At 43.0% G+C, this 16,140-nt stretch overlaps 1 protein-coding gene and 1 long non-coding RNA gene across 2 annotated transcripts; both read left to right on the forward strand.

Annotated features, from left to right (window-relative positions):
- The first annotated feature begins 2,403 nt into the window (after nucleotides 1-2,403).
- LOC147508944 (uncharacterized) lies at nucleotides 2,404-3,291 on the forward strand. Its single transcript, XM_086597674.1, has 2 exons — nucleotides 2,404-2,582; nucleotides 2,721-3,291. Exons 1-2 carry the CDS (start codon nucleotides 2,404-2,406, stop codon nucleotides 3,289-3,291), a joined length of 750 nt encoding a protein of 249 aa, XP_086453800.1.
- Nucleotides 3,292-13,123: 9,832 nt separating this feature from the next.
- On the forward strand, nucleotides 13,124-15,903 carry LOC147508945 (uncharacterized). The gene is made up of 4 exons (XR_015216471.1): nucleotides 13,124-13,342; nucleotides 14,187-14,305; nucleotides 14,416-14,550; nucleotides 15,525-15,903. It is a non-coding gene; the product is annotated as an uncharacterized LOC147508945 (long non-coding RNA).
- Nucleotides 15,904-16,140: the final 237 nt, after the last annotated feature.

Here is a 16,140-nt window from a genome sequence, read left to right on the forward strand (position 1 = left end):
ATTTTTAGGCCGGGTCATCATTTTTTCTTACTGGGTCAGCAGTGTGCTTGCCGGGTCAATCGGTTTTCTAGCCCCTTGGTTTTTTCGGTACTTTAATTTTTCAACACATCATTTTCATCTTCGTTTTAAGGACGGTTACACATTCCAAATATTCAACTTATTGCCTGAGTGTTTATCTCTGCCGAGTTAACACAAGCTACGTCATACATGAACTCCATACCTAAACTATGATATGAACAGTTCAACCACTGGTACGGTATCGGGCTAACTCCCCTTTCAGTGCATCAAGCTCCGCATCTCGCGCGGCAATTTCTCTGGCTAAGCGAGCAGTCTCCTCCTGATGGCTCTCATAGCGTCGTGTGGCTAACACCCGTACCTGCAGTCCATATATAAATTCACGTGTTAATTCGCTTCTTTACTAATAAAGTTACAAGTTCCAGTGTTGTTGTTTACCTTGTCTAAATCCCGTTGTAACGCGTCAATCGCTTCCATAATATCTTCCGATGGCAGTACCGGCGATGAATCTCGGGGAGCAGGAAAGGCGCCGTCTGTAGGGACCGAACCCACGACCACGTGGTATTCCGTTGAAGTTTGATATCATCGGCCTTATTTTTCATACGTCCTTGTTACCATGGCTGAACAAATTGCGATAAGTAATACAGAAGCTGCCAGTCGGCGTGTAGCAACTCTGCAAAACATGGAGACTATTCCAGGCACCACTACGGAGGTGGGGCAGTCGAGCCGTCGTAGATCTTTCTCTCAGAACGGAGGAAACAGACTGTCTGAAGTAGTTCCACACACTCTGGAGCCATTAGGGACTCGGGAATCTAATCCCCGTGTCCCTCGCCGCAATGCTGTGCGGAGCACGAGAGCTGCCAGAATCCACGTCAGGGATGGTCCTGCTGAACCCACCCGTGATGCTACTGCGCGACGTCCAATAAGGGGCCGGGGAGGCCGACATGCTAACCCACGCGCCTCCATCCGGAACTTGCAATACCAATCGGATCCAGCTCTAATCTCTCTTTTGACAAGAGTAGTTGCGGAAAACGAAAATTTGAGAAATCAACTAGGCAAACGGCCTAGAGACCCTGCGGAGCACCAATCGGTCGAGTCCCCTTTGTCTGCACGTAGGCAAAGGCAACGGGCCGAACCGGGACAGCGCGAAGATCCTAATAATGGCCAAAACCTTATTCACAATAATGGTAAAGCTAGAGATCCAAGCCAAAGCCGAACTGTCCACCCTATCATGTCTGTCCACACTCATTCACAGTCAAACAATGTCTGGGATCGTTTGGGCACAAATCCTCAGACACACCAGTCACAACAATCTGGAACGCCAGCAAATGCATTGAGTTCTAGTTCAGAAACGCCAGCATCCGTGGATGTGTCCGGATCAAGATATGAATCCCAACACACAAATCGGAATGAGAGTCCGCTACCTGCTAATAGAGTGGCAGGCAGGAGGCGGAGTAGAATCGAACATCGGCAACGGCCGAATCCCCTTCGAATCTTAGCCCGCGATGAACGGATCTGGAGAGAAGAGAATCAAGATGAGGACAACTGTGAGAATATGAATGAACAAAGAGTTAAGGAATTGATTAACCAAGCCATGACCAGGCAAACCATCCGAGACGATCCACTCTTGGAAAGGGCTGTGCGAGGTCCGAAATTTTCACCCTTTGTAAATGACATTCGGGACTGTGCTCATCCTAAGGCATTCAAACAGCCCCCTCTTCCGACTTACGATGACGTGGATGGCTGTCCGAACGAGCACGTCATGAGCTACCAAGCGGCTATGACCTTATGGGAATTTCATGAGTCGTTAATGTGTCGTACTTTTTGAGCGACGTTGAAAGGATATGCACTATCCTGGTTCAACAAGTTGCCTCCGCGTTCAATTGATTCATTTACCAAGCTCAGCGATATGTTCGTTGAAGCGTTTCGATTACAACATGAAAGGCGAAGAAGAGTCCCGAGCACACTTTGTTCAATCTCGCTATGGAGAAAGGCGAAACAATTAAGAGTTTGGTACGACGGTTCAGGAAGCTTCACGCCAAAGTTTAGGATGTGAGTGATGCTTTCGCAATACAAGCATTCCATCAAGCGTTGCATTTCGACAGAGATGGACTTTACAACTCTCTCACTCGAAAGCCGCCTACCACCCTTTTTGATTTATTCGCCCGAGTGGAAGGGTACGTTCGAGTGGAAGATGATCAAAAGTCTCGACAGAGAAAGGATGGCGCAGATCCCGTTTCCAAGGACTCCACAAAGAATAAGATTGCCAGTCAAGGTAACAAGAGGAGTACTCAGAATAATACAAAGGCCCCAAATATAGAGTAAAAGGTATTCACCCCTTTAACTCTTGGCCTTGCAGACCTATATGAAAAAATCAGAACTAAAAAAATGTTACTACCAGCTCGACCGCTACCGGAAGATCCTACAGGTAGGCGGGATAAAAATCGAAAATGCAAATATCACGATGATATTGGGCATGAAACAGATCACTGCAGAGCTTTGAAGAAAGAAGCTCAACGCCTCGTTGATGAGGGACAGCTTACTGAATTTGTTCAAAACAAACCTCGGTCAGCCCATATCAACTTGGCTTAACACAACGTTATCGATGTATGCCACGCGCGTGTCGATAGCGTCTCACGTCGTCAGCGCAAGATAGAAACACGCTTGAAACTTCGTCATATACAAGATCATTACCAGGTCAACAGTTTCAATTTTGACCAAGGTATCAATACGGAAACCTATGAAGGTCACGAGTTGAAGTTCACTGAGAATGGCGAAAAGGGGGTGTATTACCCTCACAATGACGCTGTTGTCATTACTGCATGGATAAGAATATTTAGGGTGCAGAAGATTGTTATCGACACAGGAAGCTCAGCTAGCGTGTTATTCACCAGGGCTTACTCCAAAATGAAACTTTCAGAGGACTTGATCATAGAAGACCGTAACCCAATCATTGGATTCAACGGCGAACCAACCCATGCCATTGGAAAGGTTCATCTCCCTGTCACAGTTGGGCATCAATCTGTCGGGATAAATTTCCTTTTGATAGATTGTGGTTCTTGTTACAATGCAATTTTTGCTAGGGATTGGATCCATGCAAATCAGGCTGTTGTATCCACCTTCTACCAGGCGTTGAAATTCCCCACGCCTACAGGAGTATGTAAGATCCGCAGTGACCAGATAATGTCACATCAGTGTCATGATTTGGCATTAGAAGATACACGGAAATCCGAAGTCCGGGGCAACACGATCCTCCAAGTTGATCACGCCAAATAGCAATTACAGAAATATTGGGCTTATCAGGTACGAGAAGCCCGACGCTCTGGAGAAGGTCCCTCGATCGATCAGTTGGAGGAAGTTCAGATAGGGGGCGAGAGCAACGAAACTACTTTCATCGCTGCCGGCTTACCTCCAACCGAAAAAAAAGCTCTAATTCACCTGTTATGGGATTATCAAGAAATATTTGCCTGGGATATCAACCAAATGCCCGGAGTCGACACAAATGTCGCTTGCCACAGGCTCGATATTGACCCGAGATTCAAACCGGTTCGACAAAGACCAAGGCGGATGGCTCCCGAGCGAAAACTGAAGGTCAATAACGAGATTGGTAAACTGCTTGGAGCAGGGTTCATCAAGCCCATCCAATACCCGACTTGGGTATCCAATATCGTCGCAGTTCCAAAGAAAAATGGGAAGCTCAGGGTTTGCATTGACTTCACCAACCTAAACAAAGCTTGCCCAGTGCATCCATACCCATTACCTCGCATCTCAGATCTAGTCGATGCGACCTCGGGTTTCGAGCGTTTGTCGTTCATGGACGCTTCCTCTGGTTATAACCAAATATCTCTGCTTGAGGAGGACCAGGAACACACGGCGTTCGTAACAGACCACGGCCTGTATTGCTTTAGAGTCATGCCATTCGGTCTGAAAAATGCAGGCGCCACCTATCAGATGATGATGAATACTATGTTTGCCGATCTGATTGGGCGTATCATGGAAGTTTACATCGATGACATGGTGGTCAAATCCAAAGAAACACCCGATCACCTTCAGAATTTACAAGAGGTATTCGATAGGCTCGTACGATATAAACTGAAGTTGAACCCTTCGAAGTGTTCTTTTGGGTTAGCATCTGGAAAGTTCTTAGGTTTTCTGATGACTCGATGGGGTATTGAGGCAAACCCTGAACAGATTCGGGCCATCCTCGAAATGTCCCCACCATCGAATAAAAAAGAAATTCAATGGCTCGCCGGTCGATTGGCAGCCCTGAATAGATTTATATCTAAGTATTCAGATCGACGCAGGCCATTTTTTCAACCGCTGAAAGGTGCCTCAGTTTGGAACGAGGACTGTGATAGGGCTTTTAAAGAAATTAAAGCATATTTGGTATCACCCCCCGTCCTGGTTAGTCCGCAAACTGGCCAAGACATTAGAATTTATTTGGCATCTTCCGAGATCGCAGTAAGCGCAGTATTGTTTGTGGACAACCCGGAGGAGCGCCCAATATACTTCATTAGCAAAATGTTGACTGGATCAGAGAGTAGATATTCTAAAATTGAGAAAATTGCGCTTGCCCTGGTGCATGCAGCACGTAGACTTAAGCCATATTTTCAGGGACGTGTGGTTAAAGTGTATACAGAATATCCCCTTCGCAAGGCACTCGGACGAGCCGAAGAGTCTGGCCGCCTTGCTGATTGGTCTAGCTACCTAAGTGCTTACCACATCTTATATGAGCCTCGCACTACAGAAAAAGGTCATGCATGCATTAGCTTCTTTGATGGCGGATTTCCCGGTAGAAGATATCGTGGTTTCACCCGAGTTATTCGAGGAAGAACAACTGCCAGATTTTCCCAACCACCAACCTGACTCCGTTGAAGAGAATTTCACCGGAGGCGAGGCGTGGGTTGTGTATATAGATGGTTCAAGTAATAGGAAGGGGTCCGGGATCGGTTGTGTGATAGTCGACCCAAACGGTAGCCGAATCGAGAGGTCCGTCCGACTTTGCTTTCCTGCTTCCAACAATGAAGCCGAATATGAGGCAGCAATATTTGGAATGAGAGCGGCGCTCGAAATGGGGGCAAAGGAAATCAATATGGTAACGGACTCTAAGCTAGTTGCTTGTCAGTTTGGAGGGTCATATCAAGCACGAGATGAGCGAATGGCGGCTTATTTAGATGTGATACACGATCTCGCTGCAAAATTTGAGCGCATCTCAATTTCGCAAAGACCAAGGAATGATGTTCGGCACGCTGATGCATTGGCCTACCTTTCAGCGGCAGTTGATTCAATTGAACCTCGCAATATCAGGGTAGAGGTCCAGTTACTGCCTAGCATTGACCTTCCATTGCCCGATATGGCTGACGTCTACGCTGCCAAATGCGTGGCATTCACGCAGATTTATGCAGTCACTACGCGCATCAAAGCGCGGGACAAGCACCAAGAGCATCCCACTCAGGATTCTCCTCGCAGCCATGAGGAGGATGCTAACCTCTCCCCCACGGTGGATACTAACTCTGCAGTGGCGGAAAACAAGGTTGTACAGAAGGAAGACTCTGCAACTGATTCCGAAACGGATCTTGCTGACAATGCTCCTGAAATACCAGATGATCAGTTTTCTAACATTGAGTCAATGGAACTTCTACTTCCCGATTGGCGTCAGAATATGGTTGAATTCTTATGAACTGGAGAACTCCCCTTAGACAGGGCTTTATCTGACAAAGTCAAACCGGATGCATGGCAGTTTGTGTTGTTACCTACCCGGGGGGTCCCGCTTTCTGAAAACCCATGGGTTCAGGCCCTCCTCCGGTGCCTTACTCCTGAACAGGGACAACAGATTTTAAAAGAAATTCGTGAAGGCATTTGTGGCAATCATTCTGGTGGTCGGAGCCTCGCTCACAAAGCTCTCACCCAAGGATATTGGTGGCCATATATGCAAAAAGCTGCCAAACGGTTTGTCCAAATATGTGTACCATGCCAAAAACATGCTCGGATCATTAAGCTTCCTGCGAATGAGCTTCATCCCATACTTAGCCCTTGGCCATTTGCTAAGTGGGGACTCGACATTGTGGGTCCTTTACCTAAGGCCCCAGGTAATGTGAGGTTTCTCTTGGTCACAACTGATTACTTCACTAAGTGGGTTGAAGCTGTATCCTTGAGTTAGATTCAGTCTTCAGACGTCAAACGGTTCATCTGGCACGATATTCTGTGCCGATTCGGTGTCCCAGCTGAAATGGTATCGGACAACGGCCGCCAATTTGATTCTGTTGAGATCCACATCTTTTGCAAATCCCTGAAGATACGGCATAACTTCTCCGCACCCTATTATCCCCAGGGAAATGGACAGGCGGAAGCAACGAACTCGGTTATTCTGGACACGTTGAAGAAAAGGCTTGAATCAGCTAAAGGAAACTGGGTTAAACAGTTACCAGGGGTGCTTTGGGCTTGTAGGACAACCCCCCGTCGTTCAACAGGAATGTCACCCTTTTCATTGGCATATGGAATGGAAGCAAGATTCTTAAACTGAAATAATCGCCTAACAAAGGCGCTCACAAGCCATCTCCACAGAGGTCAATGCTGACATCTTGGCTCGCGATAGAGCCATGGTGGAGGACCTTAGAGATGAAGCCCTGCAGAATCTCATGACTTACCAGGATTCTATGAAGCGCAGTTATGGCAAGAAGTTACGCGCACGAGCATTCAAACCAGGCGATTGGGTCTTACGTACAAGGCAAAAGAGCAACGAAGAACCCAACAGCGGGAAACTCGGTGAGAACTGGGAGGGGCCTTTTATCATTGAAAGGCTCGCATCCAAAGGTTCTTATTTTCTCAAGAACTTGGCTGGCGATGTCCTAACCAAACCATGGAACGCGTACCATTTGCGCTTATATCACAAGTAATTTACTTATCATTAGTTCCACCAATAAATTTCACATACATTGTACTTTCCTTCCATTTTTCATCAATAAAATTCTTTTCCATTTATGTTGTATTTTAATTTCAAATTGGTCATTTAGTTTTAAATTTATTAAACCCGGGTGGCGAAGGTAATCCTGCACTTCAGTTTCGGCTTGCGTGGTGCAGTGTGCCTACGCCTGGCATCATGGTTCAACAATGAAAATCTAAGAACGATAATGTATCGCTTTTGGTCTGGGTGCGATTGTTTAGAGTACATCAAGCGTATACCCTTGGTGGCGGAGTCTAAGCTACACTCTGATTTAAACTCAACTACTGAGGCACTTTTGGGTTGTCTATTGGTCTCCTCAAGGATCGTCTATGGGAGAATCTTTGCAGTGTAACTACGCTTGTTCGTCAAGTGACTTAGTGGCATTGTTATCGTCGCGACAACAGTAGACCATCGTATAATATTTTATAAAGATATTACACATATTCTATCCGTGTTACGTCCACTTTCGCAGGTTCTATGAAGAGAATCTTACGGATTAGTGTCGAATCGGTTGGAGATGTTGTCCCAATTCCAAAGCTTCCACTTCTATTTCTCCTGATTTGGCTTTTATACTTTCATCTGCTACTGACTTTGTTCTTCACACGACACGGATGCAGCGTTCGGTTCATTAGATACTATGTTATTTTGGTGTTATTCCGCGTCACAAACCCCATGTTATTTCTAATGATGAGCTATATACCGGGCCGTGTAACACAAGCGGGGGCATCTTAGTTGATGACCTTTACGAAGTCAGCCATGTCGGCTAGATTTGCCGCATAGAGCATATATAGTTTAAGGCTTGACTATCAAATAATTGATCAGCCACAAGCCAAGACATCCGAAATTTATTTTTCGAATAGCCTCCCATGTATTCCAAAAAAAAAAAAAAAAAAAAAAGTACTTGAACAGTGCACTTCAACTCTTGACCCTCTACCACCGGCGACCGGCGATCGGCACCGGCCGGTTCAAGCTTTTTTCCAACCGGTTCAAGTGGTTTCCATCCGGTTTCGACATTTTTTCAGCCGGTTCACTCTTTTGCCAGCCGGTTCTGGCATTTTCCAACAGTTGCCAGGCCGGTTTAGGCCTACTTAGATCTGGGTCTGATGAATTTCCTACATTTTCAGGCCGGGTCATCATTTTTTCTTCCTGGGTCAGCAGTGTGCTTGCCGGATCAACCGGTTTTCTAGCCAATTTTAGTCTTTTTTCGACCAGGTTAGCCTCTTCCATGGTCATATCATTTAATTGGCCACTCGTTTTACCCACTCAAGTGTTTAAGCTTTTCAAACTTTCTGGCCTATCTCCATTACACGTTCCTTCTTACTTCATTTTGGTTTTTTCGGTACTTTAATTATTCAACACATCATCTTCATCTTCGTTTTGATCATTTGTTGAAGAGGGGGCAATGTGTGTACCCTACATCATATTTCCAGTCCAAAGTATACTCGGACTATGAACCGGGTGGAAGACCAGCGGCGGACTAGTTTGGGGGCAAACACTTTGGATAATCCGGTCCTCTAATCCGTTAGAGTTCACAACAGGTTTAGGGCCCATCTGGGTGGCCCAAGTTTGTGGACTCAATCCGTCCGGATCATTCTGATCCAGTCACCCGATAAGATCCTAATGCAATCCGATAAGATCTTGCATAAGGATAGAATGGAATCTTAGAGAATGATCCTATTTTAGATAGAGTCATGATAGGATTCATGAAATAATGCAATCTCCGAGAATCACTTTCTTGGCCGCCAAGGCAGGAGATTGCTATATATACGGAGGCTTCTGCATCCTCCAGAACTACGTGAAAAAGAGACTTGATCCCGGATTCCTCACTGGGTACGTAGGCAACCAGAATATTGGTGCAGTCTCTCTTCCTCAAAAATCTCAATCCCCCATCTCTTTTGAGCCTTCGGAAGCACCATCACATCGGGAGTGTCGGGTTAACATTTTGCCCCGACACAACACATACAAAAACCCTTAAAAGTACTCTTAGAGATTCTTTAGGCCTTCGAGAGTACCCTTAGAGATAGTGCCTATAAGTAGTATGATACCAACCTTTGTAGCAGATAGGTCGCGTGGATCGGATGGGCGTTTGGCGTCACATAGAGAACAAACCCCTAATGTATCTGATACAGGAACGGAAGTACTTAATTCCGCATCATCTGGATCTCGTGGCCGCCGATCTGCCTATAGGCAATGTCCAAATCGATCGATCCCCGCTCCCCGAGATTCATCGCCGGTATTGCCATCGGAAGATATTATGGAAGCGATTGACGCGTTACAACGGGATTTAGACAAGGTAAACAACAACACTGGAACTTGTAACTTTATTAGTAAAAAGAAGTTTAATTAACACGTGAATTTATATATGGACTGCAGGTACGGGTGTTAGCCACACGACACTATGAGAGCCATCAGGAGGAGACTGCTCGCTTATCCAGAGAAATTGCCGCGCGAGATGCGGAGCTTGATGCACTGAAGGGGGAGTTAGCCCGATACCGTACCAGTGGTTGAACTGTTCATATCATAGTTTAGGTATGGAGTTCATGTATGACGTAGCTTGTGTTAACTCGGCAGAGATAAACACTCAGGCAATAAGTTGAATATTTGGAATGTGTAACCGTCTTTAAAACGAAGATGAAAATGATGTGTTGAAAAATTAAAGTACCGAAAAAACCAAGGGGCTAGAAAACCGATTGACCCGGCAAGCACATTGCTGACCCAGTAAGAAAAAATGATGACCCGGCCTGAAAATGTAGGAAACTCATCAGACCAAGATCTAAGTAGGCCTGAACCGGCATGTATACCGACTGAATCTGCTGGGAAGTGCTGGACCCAACAGGAAAACCGCCTGGACAAGCTGGAAAACACTTGAACCGGCTGGAAAGAGAGTGAACCGGCTGAAAAAATGTCCAAACCGGATGGAAACCACCTAAACCGGTTGGAAAAATGCTTGAACCGGCCGGTGTCGGTGCCGGTTGCCGATCGCCGGTTGACGGTCGCCGGTGGTAGAGGGTCAAGAGTTGAAGTGCACTGTTCAAGTACTGTTGGTTTGGTTTTTATTTTTTTTGGTTTTGGAATGGGCCCTTTGGATGGGCTTTTGTTGAATACATGGGATGCTATTCGAAAAATGAATTTCGGATGTCTTGAACGACTGGGCTTGTGGCTGATCAATTATTTGATAGTCAAGCCTTAAACTATATATATGCTCCATGCGGGAAATCTAGCCAATATGGCTGACTTCGTAAAGGTCATCAACTAAGATGCCCCGCTTGTGGTACACGGCCCGGTATATAGCTCATCATTAGAAATAACATGGGGTTTGTGACGCGGAATAACACGAAAATAACATAGTATCTAAAGAACCGAACGCTGCATCCGTGTCGTGTGAAGAACAAAGTCAGTATCAGATGAAAGTATGGAAGCCAGATCAGGAGAAATAGACGTGGAATCTTTGGAATTGGGACAGCATCTCCAATCGAATCGACACTAATTCGTAAGATTCTCTTCATAGAACCTGCGCAAGTGGACGTAACACGGATAGAATATGTGCAATATCTAACCATCTTTATAAAATATTATACGGTGGTCTACCGTTGCCGCGGCGATAACAATGCCACTAAGTCACTTGACGAACAAGCGTAGTTACACTGCCAAGATTCTCCCATAGACGATCCTTGAGGAGACCAACAGACAACCCAGAAGTGCCTCAGTAGTTGGGTTTAAATTAGAGTGTAGCTTAGACTCCGCCACCAAGGGTATATGCTTGATGTACTCTAAACAATCGCACCCAGACCAAAAGCGAGATATTATCGTTCTTGGGTTTTTATTGTCGAACCATGATGCCAGGCGTAGGCACACTGCACCACGCAAGCCGAAACTGAAGTGCAGGATTGCCTTCTCCACCCGGGTTTAACAAATGTAAAACTAAATGACCAATTTGAAATTAAAACACAACATAAATGGAAAAGAATTTTACTGATGAAAAATGGAAGGAAAGTACAAAGTATGTGAAATTTACGGCATAACTTCTCCGTACTATCCCCAGGGTGCGGAGAAGGATGGAGGCGCGTGGGTTAGCATGTCGGCCTCCCCGGCCCCTTATTGGACGTCGCGCAGTAGCATCACGGGTGGGTTCAGCAGGACCATCCCTGTCGTGGATTCTGGCAGCTTTCGTGCTCCGCACAGCAATGCGGCGAGGGACACAGGGTTCAATGTATGTACCATACATTATATTTCCAGTCTAAAGTGTACTCGAACCATGGACTGGATATGGGCCCAGCAGCGGACCAGTCCAGTGGCTGTCCAAATAAACACTTTCGGATCATTCGGTCTTCGAATCCATCAAAGTTCAGAACAGGTCCAGGGCCCATCCGAGTGGCCCAGATCCATGGATCCAATCCGTTCGGATGATTCTGATCCAATAATCCGATCCGCGGAAGCTAAAAATCCTAGTGCAATCCGATAAGATCTTGCGCAAGGATAGAATGAAATCTTGGGGAATGATCCTATTTTAGATAGGATCATACTAGGATTCATCAAGAACGGCAATCTCCGAGAATCCCTTTCTTGGCCGCCAAGGCAGGGGATTGCTATATATACGGAGGCTTCTGCATCCTCCAGAACTACGTTTTTAAGAGTCTTGATCCCGGATTCCTCACTGGGTAAGTAGGCAACCAGAACGTTGGTGCAGTCTCTCTTCCTCAAAAATCCCAATCCCCATCTCTTTTGAGCTTTTGGAAGCACCATCATAGCGGGAGTGTCGGGTTAACTTTTTGCCCCGACAATATCCAAATAATACCGCGCTAACAAAGTAGAAGAGGAAGGCACGTACATACTCGTAGATCGACTCCTCACCAATATGATAGTCTTTCGGCTTCTCCTTGAGTCTATTCAAATATCTCGAAGTAAACCAACTCATATTTATAGCTCCTCCTTTAAACTGCTCAGCCGATAATCTCAAAAACCTGTCTTCCTCATAATCTTCATCCAAATCAAAACCTTCAAAGAAACTCATCGCCGTAGTAAAAACCTCTAAACTATTATAAAAAAGAACGGCATCTCCATAACCAATTGGGATACCCGTGAGCATTGTGAAATCAAGAGGGGTAATCCCAAGCTCACCCCATGGGAAATGAAATGTGTGGGTAGTTTGCCACCACCGCTCAACTATCCCAAACAACAACGCTTGATCATTTTGTCCCAAATTAGAATTCAAAAAATTCTCAAATGGTGTGGCGGCTATAATATTGGTAACCGTGACAAAATTAGGATCCGTTTTTTGACTTCATACAATGCCACCACGACACAACATTTGAAAGTGCACAACGCACTTTCCATAGGTGTACTTCCTACATTCAACCAACACGCAATACGATATAATTACAACTAATTTTTTTTTCAAACAATGCGACAAATTCAAACTAATTACACAACAACAAACTTGATATAAACTAACATAAATAATAATAATTAACATAAAAAAAAATTCTAAAACTTACTTGAGACTCCGCCACTCGATTGGCTATGTGTCGGACCGAAGTTGACGCTAATAGTGGGTGTTCCTTGATTTCACAACGCGGTGGAAAATTGAACCCAAGTTCAATTTCGTCCTCCTCGCCCACATTTTGCGTTCGCGATGACGAACCTTTTTGCCCCTTTTTTTTGGAAATTTTACAACTTCCAAACCATCCACTACGCTCTTCGTGTGGTGAGGTTGGTGCGGATGCATTGGGGAATAGAGAAGTCATTAGGAATGGTTATTTGTGATAAAAGGTTGTTAATGGAGGTTTGAAAATCGCAATGGAGGCTGGGAAGAAAGTGAAAATGGAGCCTGTTCGCGTCTGTTCATATTGAGTAATCAGATGGGATGTTACATTCCATTTGGTTACAAAATACCAGACGGGATGTTACATTCCGTCTCAATAAAAAACCTCCAGACGGAATGTAATATCCCATCCGAGATATTTTATTCACCTCTACATTGCACAGCTTCACCTTGGTTTTCACGAATTTGGTGAAAATGGGGTGAATAAGTGCTGAGGTGGCAGTGATAGGGGAATAATCACTTGCATTGCAAATGCTCTTATCTTGCTAAAAGTTTTTCTGAAACTTCTTCAACCCATCAATGATTTCTCCACCAACGAAAGTATTAAATCCCCAGTCCCCAACTCCCCGGGCCACGCACAACCTAAAGCCCTTCCCCTCTCTTCAAGCGGTTTCATCTTCTGCACAAAACCCTCAGTGTCTATTTTATCTCATATTCCACTCTTGAAGCCCTTAAGTCCTCCATCTTCTACTCTCATAACCTATCTATGTTTTACACTCTACTAGAGGGCTCTGATTTTTGCTAAAAAGGATTTCGATTTTTGTTGAGCGTTTTGCGAACAAGTAAGATTCTTTTCCATCTTTCGTTATTCTCGATCTTGTTTGATGTTTAAGGAAAAATATTGCTCTTTTGAATATGGTTTCCCCCAATTCAAACATTTTGATTGAAAAATGTGGTCTTTTAATCGAAAATAACTACTGTGCAATTGCATTGTTCGAATAGCTAGTAGTTCATTATTATTGTTTTACGTTTTGCTTATCGGTGTCGAATATTTTGTAAAAAAATTAATTTTCTTTTTGAGCAGTTACGAAGCTTTTAGCTTTCTTTTACCTTTATTAATGAACTGATAAATTATTAGAAACTTGTAAGTAACAAGATTAACCTTTGTGCTAATTAATAGGTAACTGAAAACTAACGTTCTCATTTGACATTCTGTATGATGTGTCATTTTGTTTATATGAATACTTAGTATAAAAATCCTACTGCCAAGTTATTTTGGATGCAAAAGTTGGGCTCATAATTATGAAAAAGGTTTAGCAACAGATTTTCTCTTTGTTATAAGTTTTCTGGTACGCAATTAGTTTTATCTACTATCTTTTGACCTTTTTGGCGGGATTAGTGGCTGGTTTTGTATCTGCAAAGAGGTTGGAATTATTGAGTATAGCTGTGATTCCAGGAATTACTTTTTCTGGGGGATTATATGCATATACTCTTACTGGTCTTACTTCAAAGAGTCGAGAGTCGTACGCCAATACAGGCATAATCGCCAAGTAGGTAATAAGTTTATCTGATTTCGGTCTGATGGTCCTTTTGTCTGATGAAAATGAATGGTCATTATAAGGTCTATCTCGAGCCGATTCCCAAATTTAATGGTTCTAATTATGTTGTATTATTTATTAAATGCAGAAGCTTGGGTGGGCCAGTTATTTTCTATTCTTGGGGAATTTAGCAAAGACAAAACAATAGGATACAAGATGATGGAGATTATCAAGCAGAAACCATCTAAAGTTCATGGCATGTTAATTGTAAGAAGCCAATCTATTTTGGAACAGTCAATGTTGAAAATGTATTTTTTTTTTTTAAATCATCAAAGTCACGAAATTTAACTTTGAGTCATTACTGGACGTTCATGCAGATGATAACAGGCTACACACAAAAGCAGCACTGGATGGTATGATTTGGCAGTCATGCGTACAGGAAGAGCTTCGATCATATGCTTTGGCATCCTATATGCTGCTATGCCATTTTATCTAGTAGTTACTAATACCAGGTTCTATTATCAACCATTTATTGAAGGTTATACTTTGTTTTATCATTTATCCCTTGCAAAAAAAACAGTTATTAGATAGATAAGTGCATGTGAAATTAATTGCATATAGGAGTTTAAGGAACAATTTATTAGAAGCTTTAAGCCTTTATCATGCATGCATATTGATAGAACCTCTACATTAGTACCTTATTATTTTCTTTTTGTTGACTTATATTTGCCTTTAGTATTTTCTTTTTGTTGACTTATATTTGCTGAAGTATGTAATTGGCATGTAATTGACTAGTTGCTGGGCCTAGGCCAAATGTAATACTAGCACACTATAAATGTGAGTGAGACTGTATTTAATATAATTGTTCTCTTTTCCTTATCTTCTCATTCCACTTTTTACCTTTTTCCTTAGTATTCCTCGATCTCTTCTCTTTCAACAACTTGCTTCTCAGGTTCTTATCACACCACACACATTGTGCATATGTTGGGACTAGTAGTTAGTGATTCTTGATTTTGTATTATCTGATTATTATGTTTGGCGAGGCTTGTATGTATCAAGATTCCACCGTCATGTACGCTTATACAATTTATTTTTTTATTTTATTTTATTTTATTTTTTGGTGTTGGTGGCATACACTAGAATGTTTAGGAAGGAGAAGGTACTTTGATGTGCTTAGGGGTGGTCGGATCTGAAAAAAACTTTGCAAAAGTAAAAGGAAACCTGAACTTTGATATGCTTAGGGGTTAGAAACTTCAAAGTTGATTTTCAGGGTGATTTTTTTTTCGGGGATAGATAAGGTGTGTATTTTGTCACCTTTGTGTGTAGTCATGTCGACGCATGTATTTGTCTTTGTCCATGTTGACACTAGTTTCTATGTCTGTTTTTAGCTTGTACGTGTTTGTACATATCGAGGCTAGTGTTGGTTACATAATGTGCTAAGTGACCAACTTTCTTTTCTCTTTCTAAACGAATTGTTTTCTCGCAGTTCTTATTTTCTTGCACTTTTATGATTGCAACACACCCCTGTGAGATACTGGAGTAATGTTTGAATAGACTTTGTTCAGCTCATCCAAGAATGTATTATAAACTATTCTCAAGGTGAAAACCAGATGCAGAACAACCACAAGGCTTAAGACATACACATGGGTGATCGACTTGGGCAAGATTAGGTTCTTTTTTTTCAGTTGGATTTGGTTGATTTAATTTATATATATTACATTGGGAATGTGTTATTTATTTTATTATGTTTTGGAATATACAAATATATATTGTTTATCCAAGGGAATTGGTCGATAATTCAATGGAATTAGCACTTTATGAATGTTATTTGAAATTTAATGGATAATATTCAGAATGGCTTATTACAGGTCCAATTCCATGTGAGGTATGTTTTCACATGTATTCGATATTTTTTTTAAAACAAAATATATATATTTATCATGATTTTAACCAAACCGTCATGAATAGTTGTCCTTTTTGTGATGATTACATTACTGTTTTGTTAGAACCGTCACAAATTATATGTTTTTTTGTGACTGTTCTTTAGTGTTTGATACGGTTTTATGTGGTGGATTTAGGCTTATCTAGAGGAATTATTTGTG

Source organism: Coptis chinensis, chromosome 3 (assembly GCF_015680905.1).
Source record: "Coptis chinensis isolate HL-2020 chromosome 3, ASM1568090v1, whole genome shotgun sequence".
Classification (NCBI taxonomy): Eukaryota; Viridiplantae; Streptophyta; class Magnoliopsida; order Ranunculales; family Ranunculaceae; genus Coptis; species Coptis chinensis.

What these genes read in the sequence shown, in the direction of transcription:
- LOC147508944 (XM_086597674.1), top strand. Translation starts at nt 2,404, where the DNA reads ATGTTACTACCAGCTCGACCGCTACCGGAAGATCCTACAGGTAGGCGG. An exon ending in TTTGTTCAAAACAAACCTCG is followed by an intron (nt 2,583 to 2,720) that starts GTCAGCCCATAT and finishes CCAGGTCAACAG; the next exon opens with TTTCAATTTTGACCAAGGTA.